The sequence below is a fragment of the Aotus nancymaae genome, unplaced genomic scaffold (assembly GCF_030222135.1).
Source record: "Aotus nancymaae isolate 86718 unplaced genomic scaffold, 86718_ANA_hifiasm-v0.15.2.pri h1tg000025l, whole genome shotgun sequence".
Taxonomy (NCBI): Eukaryota; Metazoa; Chordata; class Mammalia; order Primates; family Aotidae; genus Aotus; species Aotus nancymaae.
The window spans coordinates 30,536,925-30,555,340 of NW_026988438.1; the positions used below are offsets into that span (position 1 = coordinate 30,536,925).

The 18,416-nt window shown below is 47.2% G+C and overlaps 1 protein-coding gene across 2 annotated transcripts in view; it reads right to left on the reverse strand.

Annotated features, from left to right (window-relative positions):
• The window catches only part of WIPF3 (WAS/WASL interacting protein family member 3), a 108,066-nt gene that overhangs the window by 14,358 nt on the left and 75,292 nt on the right, over positions 1 to 18,416 (reverse strand). For both annotated transcript variants that reach the window (XM_064380522.1, XM_064380523.1), the window contains exons 3-7: positions 17,980 to 18,112; positions 14,516 to 14,647; positions 9,044 to 9,790; positions 6,628 to 6,777; positions 5,452 to 5,553 (exon numbers count right to left, since the gene is read on the reverse strand). In XM_064380522.1, the coding sequence (XP_064236592.1) occupies positions 5,452 to 5,553; positions 6,628 to 6,777; positions 9,044 to 9,790; positions 14,516 to 14,647; positions 17,980 to 18,112 (1,264 nt within the window). The remainder of the gene's footprint in view (positions 1 to 5,451; positions 5,554 to 6,627; positions 6,778 to 9,043; positions 9,791 to 14,515; positions 14,648 to 17,979; positions 18,113 to 18,416) is intronic.

Here is an 18,416-nt window from a genome sequence, read left to right on the forward strand (position 1 = left end):
CATGTCATGCTTAGAACTATAGAAACATATAACCATTGTAACCATACCCTGCTTCACAAGCGCACCTGCTATTGTGAATATCCCCTTAATTGATCATGTGGAAAGTACCAAAATGCCCCCCTTGGTAACCAGCAATCATGGAAACTGCTTGTATACCCTCCTTAGTTAACAATCATGGGAGACTCCTGCCCCCTAGTTACCAGCCTCCTCCCCTAACTTGCTCATTCTGCTGTAAAATTCTGCTTTGCCCCCCCTTACCCTGATCTACATATAAAAGGAAATCACACCCCTTCCTCGGCTGAGAGATTTTGAGCATGAGTTCTCTGTCGCTGGCAATGAAGGACTCACAGTCAGATTTTAGAATGTGGTGCTTCCCATACAACTAGCTCAGTTATAACAGTTGCAGTGAGCCGAGATCATGTCACTGCACTCCAGCCTGGTGACAGAGTGAGACTTTGTCTCAAAAAAACAAAACAAAACAAAAACAAACAAACAAAAAAACCCCACACAAAACTAAGCAAAGCCATTCAAGCAATGGAAGAAAATAGCAAACACCTGCAGAGTGGAGACAATGGTGATGGCTAGTGGAAGTACTAAGTGTGTGTGCATGCCTGTGTGTCTGTGTGTGTGTGTGTCAGGGGCGGGGCGTCAGGAGAGACAGCAAACAAACAGGCGGGAACAGAGAACACAAAGGCTACCACAGCACACACTCATCTGATGGAACCAACACTGTCTCCCAGACCACGAAGAAATCTAATCTTGGGGAGCCAGGTCAACAGTGGGCAAGAAGAAAACTGGTAAGGAGAAATGTAGTCAGACAGGCATTCCCTAGATCTGATTGACACTAATGTAAATAACAAGGTTCTGCACTAGGGCTCACAGGGATGACAAACACATGCATATTTAATTTCGCTGGGAGGCTGGTGGAGTACTTTGTGTCCACCGATGCCACATCAATCTAAAACAGTATCTGAATTTTGAAATTGCCCTTTCTAGTCTATACAATGTCAGTTCATTTAATAGGCTTTTTAAAAAACCTGCTCCTTTGTAAACATCAGGAGATTATTTTTGGTGCACAGACTGCCAACTGCACCCTCCTGGCAAGCTGTGTGTGGTGAGGGGGTGTAGCTTTTCTTCTCTTCTTGCGGGTGTGAGTGAGCACCAGGGGCATAAAATGCAGCTAGCTGTAGATTAGAACTGACTGCATCTGAAGGTTGAAGGACCCCACAGCACATTACTGAGAAAGTCTGAAGAGCCAAAAGAGGTTTTTAGGAATCTGTTTTCTGGAATGGTTTAGGGCAGATCAGCAAACATGACCAGTGGACCAAATCCAGCCCTCACCTGTTTTTGTAAATAAAATTTTATTGGAACACAGCCATGCCCATTCGTTTCTGTATTGTTTATGGCTGCTGATTCATTTAATAATCAGCACAACTGAGTAACAATCGAGACCTACATTGCTTCAAATATGTATTCTCTGGTCCTTTACAGAAAATGTTTGCTGACCTCTCGTTTAGGGTATAGGTCACAACTAAAAAGCCTTCAGGGGCCAGGTGGGTGTAAGGGAAAGCTGTGGGGCTTGTGGCATGAACATGGCCAGTCAGCAAACCCTGGCTCAGGGAAAGGAAAGGAGCCTGAATGAGCCAGTAGCTGGGATTCTGTACTTGTACATGTTCCAAGGGCACAGTTATTTCAATACTGCCAATAAGTATACTGAATTAAGAAAAACAGTATACATTCTTGATTTACAACTTGGAGACAGTATAATAAAAGAAATTCCTTACTTTCTCCCTCAGCTGTCTGTCTAGGTCACCAAGGTCAAATCCCGTTTATTAAATGCTTCCAGGGACCTGGATGTCTGGGAGGGACTGAGTTGACCCTGCTCATTCATGGTTTATAACTTCCTGTCACACAGATAGAACTACTTCATGCACCTGGTTGACATCATGGCCATGTCCCTCATTGTTCTATATTTCCATCTCTAAACTAATGGCCAGCAAATCAAGTCCTCGCCCTTGCCCCACCTCATCAGTCCCAGACCTGTGTACGCTGCACCCCACCTTCCACATGGCATCTCCCCCTTGTACCCCTCCAGCCACCTGCCCTCACCATAAATGACAGGAATCCTATTGCCTCCCCCTGAAACCTCCAGTTCCCTCTTGGTGTCACATCCTCCATCCAGCCCAAGGCAGGCACTCCTGGGACCCTGGCTCCTCCATTTTCCTTGGTCCCATCTGGGCCTGGTTCCCCAAACCATGATCACTCTGAGGACCTCCTCCATCCATCCTCCCTCACACAGACTCTTTTTTTTTTGTTTTTTAATTGAATTTTGCTCTTGTTGTCCAGGCTGGAGTGCAGTGGAATGATCTCAGCTCACTACAACCTCTGCCTCCCAAGTTCAAGTAATTCTCCTGCCTCAGCCTCCCAAGTAGCTGGGATTACAGGTGTGTGCCACCATGCCCGGCTAATTTTGTATTTTTAGTAGAGACAGGGTTTCACCATGTTGGCCAGGCTGGTCTCAAACTCCTGACCTCGGGTGATCTGCCCGCCTTGGCCTCTCAGCATAGACTGTTATAATAGCTGCCTAACAGGTTCCCTGACCCTGGTCTCTGCCTCCTCTGAACCAGCCACCGGTTATCTGTCTCAACCTGCATCTCATCATGTTCCTTTCAGAGTTCACTATGGCCAAATGGAACTGGCCCTGGTTCAGAGAGATGTGGGTTCAAAATTCCTGGTTCTGGCTTTAATCTGCTGTGAGGCTTTAGGTAAGTCAGTTGGCCTTTTCCCTGTCTGGAAACCCTCTCCATTAAGGACGAATGATAAGGTATGCAAAGCACCTAGAACAGTGCCAGGCACAACATCCACAACATCCACAGCAAGGTCCACGACGGCCCTGGAATCATCGTTTAGTATTTTCACTGACAGTTCTTCCCTGCTTACAGGTTCCGGCTCCAATGCCTTAGGCGGGACACAGCCTGTTAGGAGGCACACTTACTTCCTTGTCCCTGTGGGCTCGTGTGCAGGCAGCCACCTGCAGCCTGGCTCCTTCCGGCCCACTCTGAGATCTGGCCACCTGTTGATGAAGGGGGTCCCTTGGCTGTGCTCTCCCTGCCATGTGGAAAGTCCTGTGAAGCAGACTCTGTGACTACAGGGGCCAGCCTCAGTTTCCTCATGTGTGAGTCACGCTGCCTGGGGGAGTAAAGGAGCCTAATTCTGGGTGCAGTATTAGGAGGTCTGCTGCTGGGGAACCTAAGCTGTGTCCTCCAATTAGAACATGAACACTTAGGTCTTTCTTGAGCTGATTCCTATGCATATTTCACAAGATGGGAAGAGGGGTGTTGTATGTGGACACACACTCCCAGCCTTGCACCTGCTGCAGCCTGTGTGGTGTTACTCCAGCCAGGCACCTTGGGCCCTGACGTACCAGGTGGGACATATGGTTCCTATATGCACCAAGCACTATCATGTTCTCTCCTGGGTCTGTCCTGTCCTCGGCCTGGATGACTTCCCACCCACGTAGAACTGTGACCCTCTCTCTGACCTTCAGGCCCCCAGCATCCACCTGTACCCCTGTGCCCACTGAAGTGCCCTTGGCACTCTAAACAATCACTGATTAATCCCAGCTACTCGGGAGGCTGACGCAGGAGAATCACTTGAACCCTGGAGATGGAGGTTGCAGTGAGCCGAGATTGCGCCACTGCACTCCAGCCTGGGCAACAAAAGTGAAACTCCATCTCAAAAGAAAAAAAAGACACTCTTATGGGTTCTAATTCTCATCTAAGGAGTGTGTGTGGTGGGCGGATGATGGAGACCTTGTTTCTTGCACTTTGCAGCCTCTGGTGCCTGTAGGGTGCTTGCTGTATGACAGGCGGTTCATGTGAGTTTGCTGAACTGAGCAGGGATGGGAGATGGACATAGCATCTGTCTTTTGCTGGGCCTTCATGTACACCTTCAAATAGTAGGTGTACAGTCACATAGGCCATCAGAGAGAGATGTGCCCAGCGGACCCTGAAATGGACATCCACCTGAGCACAAGGCAGGCCCGCATTCCCCTGATCTGAACACAGGGCAGGCCCACGTTCCCTCCCACTGAACACAGGGCAGGCCTGCCCCCCTCCACCTGAACACAGGGCTCTGTATCCCCTCCACCTGAGCCCAGGGCCCTGCATCCCCTCTACCTGAGCACGGGCAGGCCTGCACCCCCTCCACCTGAGCACAGGGTAGGCTTGTGTTCCCTCTGCGCTGCAGGAAGCTGAGTTCTGCAGAAGGGACTTCACTAAGTTTCCTCTGAAAGGAGACGGGCAAAGAGCCTGGCTCACTATTCCTGGTCTTAGGCTAACCCTGGACAGTGATTCTCCATTTGCGTCAACAGATGTCTGTACTGTGGGGTGGGAACACATTTGACCCTTACTCCATAGTGTTGACTTAGGCTGCTGCCCAATCTGATTGGCCCAGTACCAGGCAAGAATTGGCTCCTCCACCTCATTCTTTCTCTCTTTTTTTTTTTTTTGGATACCGAGTCTCGCTCTGTCACCAATCTGGAATGTAGTGGCATGATCATAGCTCACTGTAGCTGCCAACTCCTGGGCTCAAGCAATCCTTCCACCTCAGGCTCCCACCTTTGGACTACAGGTGTGCACTACCACACCTGGGTAATATTTTGTAGAAATGACATCTTGCTATGTTGACAAGGCTGGTCTTGAACTCTTGATCCTCCTGCCTCAGCCTCCCAAAGTGCTGGAGTTTCAGGTGTGAGCAATGTATGCCTGGCTTCTCTCTCTACTCTTAAGGCTGAACAGGTAAGCTGGGTTAAATGTCCCCTTTTAAAGTCTGACCACACAATGAAATCAGGAGGAGGCAGGCCCTTACTGGGCTGTGATTCTCAACCTTGGCTGTACATTGGAATCACCTGGCAGCTTTTAAAAATCCTGACACCTAGGTATTAATATTCTGATTATGTGGTTTAGATGTAGCCTGGCCTTCAGGATTTATAAAAGCTCCTTAGGTCATTCTAATATGTAGCCAAGGTTGAGAACCATTGACCTAAGGACATTCTCCATTTAATGGTTTGCCAGAGTTCTGAATTAGCAGTTTTCAGGTTCTTCCTCAGCAACTGATGCAAAGCTCCTATATCCTATTTTGCTGTTGTCTAGGGTGTGTAGTTCCCTTATCAAAAGCCCCAGAGAGAAGAGGGATGAGTGCTAAGTTTAGGCCTCCAAATATGATGGCAGTTACCCTCGGTATTCTGTAAAAATCTCTATATGAACACTTAGGTATCAGGAGAAATCAATGTTCTGGAAGTTCCAGAACTATGCACAGTGCTACATCCTTGCAGCAGTACAGTGAAATCACGATGTCATCCTTTAGACAGTCTGTGACCAATCAGTGCACACCAGGTGCCTAATTTTGGAGGGTCGAGAATGCCAGGAGACTTATCCAGGTGGTACTTACTTCTGGGGATCTTGCTGGGGTAAATCTTCTGGCATGGTTTATATTCATCCGGAGGGGGAAAGTCTTCCACAGAATGGAACGTGAATTTGGACTCAAAGTCATCTGGACACATGGGAAATGGAAAGAGTTACTCAGGTTACTGTCATGACCCAAGTTTTGATCATTTCCAGGAGCACAGAGATTACTCTGACTGCATCCACTATTTTCTGTTTGCCTGCTAGGTGCAAGAATTTTAATGACCATTCTCCCTAAGACATCCACTAACCTCTTAAGTTTTACTGGTTGGTTGGGATGCAGGGAAGCAGGAAGAGGGAAATCCAGTCACTCCCTGTCACCCACCCGAATATACTCCAACCAAGAACACCTTAAGGAAGCTGCTAAAGGGGTGGAAGTGGCACAGGGCTCTCCAGGGTCCAGAATCAGAGGCAGGGACGCTGGTGCCAACAAGGGACTGGCAAAGCCCCAGCAGCCTGCAGCACCTGACAAGCTCCTGGGAGGGTTTGGAGGGGAGGAAGAGGTGGGCAGAATGGCTGGGGAGTGGAGGAGCATGGCCTGTGTTTAGGGTGGGACCTGAGTTCCACAAAGCAAACCGCTTCTGCTCTGAGCTCTGTCGGCAGCAGGGGAGGGCTCCTGTGGCCCTTTCATGGGCTGAACCCCTACTTTGTGACCTGGGCCTCTGATGGACACTAGCCCAGCACACAGAAGGGATCCAAAGATTCTGTGGCCTCACATCTGACCCCAGGTGACTTTCCTTCCTATCTCTATACTTAACACTCGAACTGTCCCTCTGCCTGGTGGACCTTCTATTTATTCTTTCTCCTTATCCAGATCACTCTACTCTTTCAGGCTTATGCACTGATTTCTCCATAGAGAGACACACACACACACACACACACACACACACACACATACACACACAATTTACATGTTGGTTTTCTTCCCTTTCTCTAATCTGAATCAGAAAGCTAGAGAGTGGGCCTTGAAACTATGCAGAAAGCCTAGAAAGAAACCCTACTGCACAGGACCTGTGGGCTGGTTAGTGCTGGAGTGAGTCTGTTCATGGAGAAGCATGCACCCTGAGATGACAGCACTGTGGCCGGCAAACTCTCTCTCCAGAGGTTGGGAGAGTCACTTTCCCACCGGCAGCCATCCCGGCACAGGGTACACCCCACTTACCGATGATGTGCAGGCTTCCATTTCGCAGTTGACCCCCAGGCTGCTGCATCGGGGTCCAGGCTGTGGCCTGCTGGCTCTTGCTTGAAAGCTCTGTGGTGGGTGATCTTGCAGGGGGTGCTGGAGGCGGATTTAGCTTTCCCCCACCGGCCCCTTACAGAGAAGATGATGATGTATTCAGACACACGGATGGGAATGGTGGATGCTATAACCTTATGTGAGATGTTAGGCATTTCGATCTTCAGATGGAATATGACATAGTGAGTAAAAAGGCAACCTCTGGAGTCAACCTGTTTGGCAATGAATTGCAGTTCTCACATTGGGATAAGTAGCATAGCCTCTTTGTGCTTTAGTTTCCTCATCTGTAAGATAGGAGTCATAATAGTACAGCCACTTCCCAGGGGTATTGAGAAGATTCAATGAGTTGAATTTAAGTTGAGTGGCATGTAGTAAGTGCTCAACAAATGTTAGCTGCTGCAATAATATTAATGATGGTGATAACCTTCATCATCGGGTACAGCCCAAAGCAGGGCAATCACTAAAGTGTGGTAAGAACAGAAAGGGCTGTCTGTAGGACAGGCCAGAGGAAGGCTTGAAGAGGGTCAGGGGCTTGTTCTGCCCCTGTGTCCCTGCTCACACTGGTTCTCCAGCACTGCAAATGCTTGTTTCTCCTTTCAGGCCATCTAATCCTACTTGCCCACCAGGGCCTAACTCCAATCCAACCTACTTCCTCCAGCTTTCTCTGATCATGCCTGAGAGAGGCTCACTCTCTCCTTTGCCAATACTTTCCTATATGGTTCATCTGGCAACTAAAAACCCACTGTCCTGGCACATCAACGCAGGGGTTCCGCTGCTGCTTATTCCTTCAGTGGCACTGCAAACATCACTTTGCTTCTTGAAATGATGACAGTTACATCGTTACTGTCTGTGCTAAGATGTTCACAATTACTATCTCTCTCTTTTCCCCCCAAGTTAGGCTAAAGTAGAAATTGCCCTTTATTTTGAACATGGACAAACCAAGTTTCACATCCAAAGATGCAAAGAAGAAGGCCAGATACGAATCCCCATCCTGGCACAGGGCTCACTACCCTGGAGCAGATGCAGGCGCTCCGGCTGCGGCAGGCGTTCTCAGTCACCAGCCGCCATCCTTATGTCTCATGTTCCTTCAGCATCTGCCCGTCTTCCTTTCTCCCTCCCAACTGCCTTCCTCTCCCTTGCTGGTCTTCCCTTCCTGGGCTCAAAAATCTATGAGGAATTTACTTGCTCCCATGCACAGGATAAAGGGACTGCAGCCCCTCTTCTGGGTGAACAGCTGCCCCACTGTGTAGTAAGGAAATAATGCTGCTGCAGCTGAGGTTACATGCAAGCCCTTTAGACACATTTTCATTTCCTATTCGTAATAATCCTATGTGAAAGGTGTTACTAGTATTCCCATTTGTCAAATAAAAAAATTCAATATTAAAAAAAAAACAAAAACCCAACTTGGTGTGAGTTTCCACAGGAGTGGGTGAGGAACCCAGGATTTGAACTCACAGCCGTCTGAATCAAAAGCCTTGTTCTTCTTGGCCGGACACAGTGGCTCACACCTGTAATCTCAGTACTTTGAGAAGCCGAGGCGGGCAGATCACTTGAAGTCAGGAGTTCGAGACCAGCCTGGCCAACGTGGTGAAACCCTGTCTCTACTGAAAACACAAAAATTAGCCAGGTGTGGTGGTGCATGCCTGTCATCCCAGATACTCGGGAGGTTGAGGCACGAGAATCACTTGAACTTGGAAGGTGGAGGATGCAGTGAGCTGAGATCCCGCCACTGCACTCCAGCCTGGGTGGCAGGATAGCCCCATGTTACAGATGAAGAGAAGGGAGAATGGAGAGGCCAAGTGGTTGCCCACGGCTGTGGAGCTAGTAAGGGCTGGGAATTAAGGCCAGGATCCATGGCTTACAGGCAGCATGATGATTTTGGGCAAGTCTCCCAGTCTCCCTCACCCCTAGTGTCCATCTCTGAAATAATATCTCCAACAATAAAGTCCTGTGCAACGACTGTGTGTGTGTGTGTGTGTGTGTGTGTATGTATACATATTTTGAGATAGCGTCTCACTCTGTCGCCCAGGCTGGAGTGCAATGGCGCAATCTGGGCACACTGTAACCACCACCCCCCGGATTCAAGCGATTCTCCTGCCTCAGCCTCCCAAGTAGTTGCGATTACAGGCGTTCTGTGACCGCGCCCGGGGAATTTTTTTGTATTTTTAGTAGAGACAGGGTTTCACCATCTTGGCCAGGCTGGTCTTGAACTTCTGACCTCATGATCCACCTGCCTCGGCCTCTCAAAGTGCTGGGATTACAGTCGTGAGCCGCCGCACCCGGCCGCAACAAGATTTTACCGTGCTCCACCAGAGGCACTGGGCCAAGCAGTGCTGCTTACCTGGTCGGCCGTGCCTCTTCTTCTGCAGGAACAGCTGGGAGCCTGGAGGGGCAGGCGGCGCGGGCAAGGCTTGCGCGCCCGCCTTCTGCAGTGGGGTCTGGAAGTTGGGGGACTTGGGGGGTAGTGGGGGTGGGGTTTCACTGCTGTTATTAACTCCTGGCAAAGGGGGCGCGGGCAAAGAAGCCCTCGGGGAGCACGAGGCATAAGGAGGAAGCGGGGGCGGTGGGGGCGGTGGGGCTGGAGGCTCTTGCACATCTTGCGCAGGGCTGGCGGGCTCCGCATTGAGCCCGGGATACCCACAAGGTGGGAGGAGAGGGAGCGGGGGCGGGATGGGCGAGAGGTGCAAGGGGGCTAACTGAGGCTTCACTGCCTTGTCACTGAGACAAGGGGGCAGCGGGGGTGGCGTTGGGGGAGGTGGCGGAGGTGGAGGTGGTGGCGCACAGGGAGCAGGGGGCGCAACCACCGGGGGGTTCCCTTTGGTCAGTGGGCCAGATGGGGACACCAGCGGAGTTTTGTTGGGGGAAGAAGAGGGAAGGGGTGGGGGTAAGGGAGGGGGCGGAGGCGGTGGAGTGGGAGGGGGCGGGGCGGGCACGTTGGGGCGAGGAGGGGCTGTCCTGGCAGCGCCGTGCGCCTCGGAGGTATTGCCTAGCCTGGGAGACGCAGGTGGGATAAGTGGGCCGCTGATGGTTTTATTGGGAAGCCTGGGAGAGGGCGCGCGGGAGCCAGGGCCCTGCCCTGTTTTGCCACCTGGAAGTGAAACAGATTCTGGGTTAGCTTGGCAATAAAGAAAAAGCCCCCGCGGGTAGGCGGCACTCAGGACACTCAAGCCTGTCCGCAGTGAGCTGCACTGTAGACCGCTTTTTCTGCTCGTGTCCACTGTGCAGCCTCAGGTGCTGCAGCTGTCACACTGAAGGACCAACTGGACCAGCCCCAAGGTCTTTTCCAGGATTAATGACAAGCCTAGGTCAGGCCTCCAGCCCTCCTATCCATGGTACCTCTGCTCTCCTTTGCCTTGGGCCTCTAGTATCCCAACCGACGGCCAGGACTGCCTGGACGCCTTTTACCCTTCCTAAGCAAGGCCACACTCACACTCATTCACGGACACCTGCTAGGTCCTTCAGCCCTTATGCTCTAATTTGGACCCTCGGGTGTACCAACCAGCACTCCTGGCTAGGGAGGTTTTCTTCACTCCCAGCATGTTGTGAACAGGACTTTCTTTGTTTCTGTGTTGACAGCAGAAAATTCATGATTCCCTGAATGTATAAGTTAAGACAGGAGGGAGACGCTTGCCCTTGACAATCTAGTTCCAAAGACCTTGAACTTCACAGTTCTATGGCTTCTGGAAGTTCAAAACCACCTTTCCCAAAGACTTAACGCTAATTCTCAAGGGTCTCAGCTTTCTCACCCTGTAGATCCTTCCTTGCATCTGTCCCAACTTGAAATTCAATTCCTCTTTTAAATTCAACAGCAACGATTTGCTCTTGGTAAGCATTTGTGTTTGGTCTTCAAGGAAGACTGGGGTGGAGCATGTCCCAGGAGGGGCCTCTATACCCGGCACAACCTTGCACTATTTTGCTAGTTCTCACCCTTTTTTCCCCTCTGCCTCTCTCCAATGAGAAAAAGTTCTTCTCGCTGTTTACTGCCTTGAAGTTCTGCAATTACTGCTTAGAGATGTCTTTGGAATATCACTGTCTACTCAGGAGGCAGATTAAAATATTTCTTCCAGATTTAGTGCTCTTTTTACAAGGATTTCTGGGGAGTATACTTTCCCCTGTATTTTATAATCCCCATGACAACATGTGGACAACACTTGAAAAATGTTTTCTCCCACCCACTACTTCCTGGGTGCAGCAGCACAGGACCTGCAGCTTTCATTTCGGATCAGAAACCCCAGCATCTGTCGGGGGCTCTGAGCTTTGCAGTACTTGCTCCTCCTGTATGTTTACCCCAATCAGTAACTAAGTCATACACTTAAAGTACTGGATGTCAAAAGCCAGGCCAATCAAAGCATGGCGTAGCAGAGGTGACTCAGATGAAGCTAAGTAGGCAAGACCTTGGTATCTGGCTTTCCAAATATGATCCCCTCTGGCTATAATGTGACAGTTACCTAGTCCGTAATATTCCAACCATATTATGGAATGGCTGTTCTTAAGGTAGGGTGAGGATGGTATTAGCACTCGTCAGCTCAGGGATTCCTGCCTAGAAGTTCTCAAACCTGTTTCCATACAATACAAAAAGATGACGAGGAGAATCTAGGCAGCTCCCTAAATAAGGCAGAGCCTACCTACATTCCCAGTGACTGAATGACATTTAAAGGGATAATAAAAGTTCTTGCAAAACAGAATAAAGCCTACCCTTGAATAGTCTATCCAAACCTTTTAAGTAACTGAGGATACCATGTCTCAAAGATTCAAAAACCCTTAAATTGAGTCAGTTAAAAGTACGGGATCCTGTGCTGATGAAGCCCCAGTCAAATGAGAAATGTGGGCAAACTCATTTTTATCCTAACACGTGCAACAGAAGGGCGGCCAAGTCCCTGCCTGGCTTTTATTCATGCCCCTCAAGGAGGAAGGTGAGACTGCAGGGGAGAGAGGGGCTGACGGTGTAAGCGCAGGCAAGGGGAGGAGGTGGGCCTCGGCAGGCAGAGAGCTCCAGCAGGTAGAGAGCCCCGAGGGAGCTGAGGGAGGTAAGGGAGGAGGCCATCCTTCACAATGGAAACCCGAGCCCTAGATATTCAAAGGAAGCACAAAGGAGACCAGGAGGTGGGAAAGGCCAGCTTGAGGGCATCAGGGATGCTGTGCCCATAGGAAAGGATTCAGCTTTTAGAACCTGGAGGTTTATCAGAATAGGAAGTAATTCTTCCTCAAATTGAGTGTTTTCCAGAAGACCTTGGAAGCCTCATTACACATTCTATTCAACCCAGAAATAATGTTTACTCACTGTATCATATTTTAATTCTCACTCCCTTGGAGCTCTAAGCCTGGGCTACATTATGACTCCAGGGACCCTAGGCACTTTTGCCTTTGTAGGCCTCTTCTCCATTAAAAAAAAAATTATATTCATGACTGCATTGGTACAAAGACAAATATATTCTTTGACCCTAAAAGGTCATGCCTTCTTCAGATTTTAAAAGAAATTTAAATACTTTCATGGGTCCCTAAAAGTACCATGAGCGCATGACACTGTGCTATGGTGCCTAAAGGGTATCAGCCACCATACTACCCATTCACACATGCAATTCAGCAAGTATTTCCGGAGCACCTGCCATGCGTCAGGCATTTCTAAGGCAATGAACAAAACATAGTCCCCACCTTCATGGAGCTTAGCTTTAGAAGCATAAGACAGACAATAAACAAATAAACCAGTGAATACATAATATGTCAGATGGTGCTGAGGAATACAAGAAAAGTAAATCAAGGAAAAGGAGACATGAAATGAAAGGATGGGACTGCACCTTTATATGGGATGATAAGTAAAGACCTCGCGGACATGTTGATCAGCTGCCACCTGAGCAGAGACCTGCAGGAAGGGAGAGATGGAGCCACGTGGAAACCTGGGGACGAGCCTTTCGGGCCAAGGGAGCAGTCAGTGCAGGTGCCCAGTGGCAGCAACATGCTGGTGTGTGAAGAGCAGCAAGGACAGCGTGGGTGAAGGGGAGGGCATGAGCCACCGAGAAAGGTAGGCCAGAAGATCAGAGAGACAGCAAAGGTCCCAGTCCCTTCCTCTGATGAGAAAGGGGCTGCCGGGAAAGTTCTGGGAGGAGAGAGCCACAGCTTTCCTTGCCCTGACATGGTACCCAGTCCATGCATTTATCTGGTGGCTTTCTCCTTGAGTTTCCATCCTGTAATAGGCATCATTCGTCACTTCCTTATGGACTTCCATCTCTAAAGAGGTAAGTTCTTGTCTTCCCCATTACAGTGGCTCAAACATTTGACACTTATCTCCCATTGGAGACAAGCAGACCAATAGGACTCCTGCTGGCTTTTTTTGGCTGCTTCCTATGAAAACCTGACTGGGGCCCATTTCTCCCATCTCTACTTCTATGAAGAGAAATTCATGGAAGCCTTCTATTCCAAAGGAAATTTGTTTGATAGCACTCAGGAATTTTGAAAAAGAAGAGGGCACTGAAGAATATCCGCTATCTCTATTGAGGAAGACTTTGTGCTCTGCCTTTCCTGCTAACCCCTAGGCAAAAATGAGGAAATGAACATGGCCCCTGAGAAGGTTCAAGTTGGATCTCAAAGTATCCTAGAGTCTTTGTCTTTGCTGGACTTTTATTGGTGAGTGAGGCATATGCATCCCATAACATTAAACAGTCACAGAGGCCACTGAAAAAGTTAGAAAATTCACATGATGGAAGATCCGGCACCAGGAATGTTTGGGTCTTGATATTTCCTGTATTAATGGTATTCCTGGAGCTTGCTGGTTAAAGAGAACAATAATAGGAAAAACAGTCTTTTTTTTCTCATAGTAAATATATATTTGTTCAATTTTAATGCAATACTTTCAAAACATCTGATGCCCACCAAATAAAAAATGACTGAGGTAGACTGATTACAAACATGGCCTTCATTACCCACTCATGCCTGATTCTGTAATCTTTGAAATATGATTTTACAGTTTCTTTCATCAAGAGGCGAAGTCTATTTCCCCATCCTTGTGACTTGCTTTGGCCAAGAGGATGTGGTAGGAAGTGATACTTCTTAGACTTCCAAGTTACTTCCTAGTAATACTTCCAAGACTAAGCCTCAAGAGACTTTATTTATATTTCTGTCTTCTCTTTTGGAACTCTGCTGCTGGCATGGAAACAAGGTCTGGATGCCCTGCTGGATACTGAGAGACCATGTGGATAGAGGTGAGTCAAGCCAGTGGTTATAGTTGAGGCCCCAGAGGTTGGAAAAATATGAGAAATATAAGATTAGCAAAGTCACCTACACAACCTGCAGTTCTTTATAGCTGCAAGAGGGAACCCAGCCAAGACTACTCTAAGCTTCTAACCCACAGAATTGTAGGCTAAAAAAACGATTGTTTAAAGCTTTTACATTTTAGGGTATTTTGTTACACAGCAGTACCTAACTGATGCGATGACTGAATCATTTCAACTCATACATTGCTAGTGCATCCACAGTGATATCACTATGAACTTCTACTATAATTTGAACCTTCTGTCTGTATACATTTTGCAGTCTGGGCCACCATCACGCCATCGCTAAGCATTACACACCATTGCAGGTCACTTTTCAACTATTACAATGGAATAATTTAAACAAGATGATGATTTAAAAGATTTCTCAAGAACCATTTTGTACTTTGGAAGTTTCCAGTGCTTATGGTCCCAAGAACATGGTCTTCTACTCTATCATGACTGTTCAGTAAAAGCATGTTGCTTACCGGCATGTGCGGATCGTCCAGGTGGTGCCACAAGCTAAAGAGATAAAGACCACAAGGAAGCCAGAATGAATTCTTCCTTACCTGCTACATCCCGCTGGCCTGCTGGTCGCAACACAGGAAAGCCACCAGCAAACAGATCTCCCAGGGCCGGGGGTGTGCTTGCGCTTCGTGTGTTTGTAGAACCTCCTCCTTCTTTGTTGGTTCCTTTAGAACCTTTAGAGAGAAGAAGGAAGTAGGCAAGGACTTGAGAGCAGAGCTGAGCAGCCAGGTCTCATTTCAGACCATGCTCTAACGCTGGTCTAACACTTCCCTTGTCAGCCTTCCCATTCTCCCACCTCTAATGTCACCCTTTCACTCAGCATCTTCCCCAGGCACCCTCTGCTTTGACACCGTGTAGACTCACGTGCCCCACCCTCTCCAGTCCTACCAAAGAACCATTTGTGCCCAACTCCCCTGAAAAGTGACCAAAACAAAGAGACCTAAACACCACCATTTTGTAGATGCTAACAGAGCAACTGGCAGCACCTTGAATTAGAAAACCCAAACGTGGTAGGTGTAGAGCTGCCCTTATTTTCAGCTTGGCTATGGAGAACTAGACAAGGAAAACCCACAGATTTAACTGAGTTGGTCATTTTAACTTCTTGCCCACAGAGCACTGATCAGAACAGCAAACAGGAGTTCAAGCCTGCAATGATTTGTGCTTTGGCATTTTCCTTCCTGTCTCTCCAGCCCTCAGGCTCTCAACCCCTTACACCTCCCTGCACCTTTTCATCTATGGAACAGAAAGATCATGAGCCCCTTAAAAAAGGTGTCACTAACTCCAGTCTTCCAGACATGTGTGATTACCAACTGCAGAAAATGAGAAGATATTCAGCTTAGAAAAGAGTTCCTGGCAGAAAATATTTAAAACCGGAAGCTAATATGCACAGAGAAATTAGGGCACAGTGCCCACTGGTGGATGAAGTGGCCAGATTATTCCGAGTATTCATATTGTAATTACTTACTCATCAGAATGATTAGGCAGTGGGTGTTTCAATGAAATTGATTTACCTATTAATTAGGCTTAACCAATTTGATCATGGGTGTAACCAGAAACAAATTTTTAATGTACTCAATGTTGAACATATTTCTTTAAAAATCTGTCTATCCTTGTATGTTGACATTTATAATTACAGATGGGATATACTACATTTTTAGGACTATCTTTAAGAATGACCATCATGCACATCATAGGAAAACACAGGAAGACATAATAATAATAATAATAATAATAATAATAATAATAATAAATACATTACAATGTGAGTATCCTTTCTCCAAAATGCTTAGGATCAAGTATTTCAGATTTTTTTTGGATTTTGAAATATTTACGTGTACATAATGAGATATCTTGGGGAATGGGACCCAAGTCTAAACATGAAATTTATTTGTTTCATATATACCTTTACACATAGCCTGAAGGTAATTTCATGCAATATTTAAAAATAATTTTGTGCATAAAACAAAGCTGGTGCTCATGGAGCCATCAGAAAGCAAAGGTGTCACCATCTCAGCCTCCCATGTGTACAATCTGTAGTTTATCTATCACCAGCATTCCTGACACTGAATTTCCATGCTACCAATAAGCAGTTTCTTACACTTCTTCACACATAAGTACGTAACAGTTAAAAAAATGGTACACCATTAATACAGCAAGTAACTAAGCAACACGGTAGCACTACCAGAATACCCGGATCAGCTGTTAGACCACAGCAGCAACATACAAAGGCAGGCCTTCAGTCTCCTGCAATGCTGTGTTTTGATTAAAGGTTACTGTACACTGGATCTTACTGTTTTAGGTGAGAAGAAACATTAGAAACTACCGAGAAACCGGGAAGTAAGTGCTCTAGAGTTGAGGAAGCATTCTGCTAGATGGCTTTTAAAAATGTTTCCTCCAGAATCATTGGCCTCATTAACAATGGTTTTTGTCTCAGAAGCCTCTCTGATTTTGTAAACTTATATGATTTCTTGTTCTGTTATGAATGTACTCTGCTCTTGTCCTTCAATAAGCCTATCACACATTTCCACCATGTCATCTGGAGGCACATTTTCTTCTGTGTTAACAACGTCGTCTTCATCATCCACATGAGGTATCATGTTGACATTCAAAAACTTTTAGATTTGGGATTTTTGGATTAGGGCTCGATGTGTACTAAAGAGTTCTCTGCATGTATTATTTCCTCTTTCAACAATCTTGACCAAGAAAAAAAAAGGAGCGGGTATTGTCTCCCCATTTCACAATGGCCAAACAGCCTCAAAGAGGCTCCCCGATTTGTCTGGTTGCAGAACTAGAATTCAATGTAGGTTGTCTGACCTGAGCACAGGACTCAGTTTACTCTGTCACATTCTAGAAGACAACAAGCTTCAGTCATATCATCGTCTGAAACAGAATTCTTAATACATCTTTCTCCTTGTGAAAAGTAAAACAAAAATTTTGCATTAAAAAAAAATGTTGAGCTCTTCACTTTTTTTTTTTTTTTTTTTTTTTTTTTTGAGATGGAGTCTTGCTCTTGTTGCCTAGGCTGGAGTGCAGCAGCGTGATCTCGGCTCACCGCAACCTCCACCTCCTGGGTTCAAGTGAGTCTCCTGTCTCAGCCTCCCAAGTAGCTGGGATTACAGGCATGCATCTCCACGCCCAGCTAATTTTGTATTTTTAATAGAGACGGGGTTTCTCCATGTTGGTCAGGCTGGTCTCGAACTCCCAACCTCAGGTGATCTGCCCGCCATGGCCTCCCAAAGTGCTGGGATTACAGGTGTGAGCCACCATGCTGGAGCAAGCCCTTTACTTTCTGACACTGAGTTTGAGGACTATGTTGACACAGGGTAAGTGATCGTTAAATGTTACCCTACAAAGAATACACAAAATGTGGTGTGTCCATACAATTAAATATTAAATGATAAAAAGGAGTGAAGTACTGATACATGCTCCAACATCTATGAAGCTTGAAAACATTAAGCTAAGTGAGGGAAGTCAGCCACAAAAGGCCATAGAGTGCATGATTCAATTTCTTTGAAACTTCAGAATAGGCAAATTCAGAGAGATAGAAAGTAGATTAGGTTGCCAAGGGCCAGGGACTAATGGGGAATAACTTGCTAATGGATATGGAATTTCCTTTGGGGGTGATGTAAACGTTCTGGGACTAGATAGAGGTGATTGTTGCAACAACATTGTGAACATAATAATTGGTACTGACCGAACACTTTAAAAAGGTTAAAATGATGAATTTTATGTTACGTGTATTTTATAATTTTTAAAAAGTTGTCCCACTGTGGAGTTCTTCTTTTTAGCATTTGACAAGGATAGAAGATATGCTCTAAACCACTTGCAGATTTGGAAGGAAAGCTCTGGTTCTCTTGCCCACTTGGCCTGTCCAATGAGCAGGTCTGAGACGGCCCCATGTGTGTCCTGGGAAGCAGCTGTGGCCCCAGCCAGGGGTGTCTGGCTGTGCCTCACATGCCTGCCCTGTCCTTGGCTCACAGGAGGCCTGGCTGGGCTGCTCACTTACTCTCGATCTGCGGGGCACTGCGGTCGTTGATCTGTGTGACTTTTCGCAGGCGAGTTCCTTGCTGGATATCAGCCAACAGTGCACTCCGGCCTTTCGGATCTGCCTTTCTCAAGCTGGAGGCGTCTGTGCTTACCTGTAGGGGTGTAAGAGGGATTTGATTATAATTGCATATAGCATTTTCAGATAAGCAAAATGTCCTGTCTGCTGTCAGTTTCTCCTCCTGCAGTTCTCTGCCTTCCCCGTCCCATTCCCAAGGCTGATCTCAGGTTACCTGTGGGAGAGACACTTTTGGGCCTTGCTCACACCTCTTTCCCTGCTGACCTAGAATGGACTCTTTATTTTAGATGACCCAGTCCCAAGTGCCTATCTTGTGAGCTCATGGAGGTCTTAGGGAGCCCTAAATAATAGCCCCTCTTTCCTCTCTCTTATACCTCTCA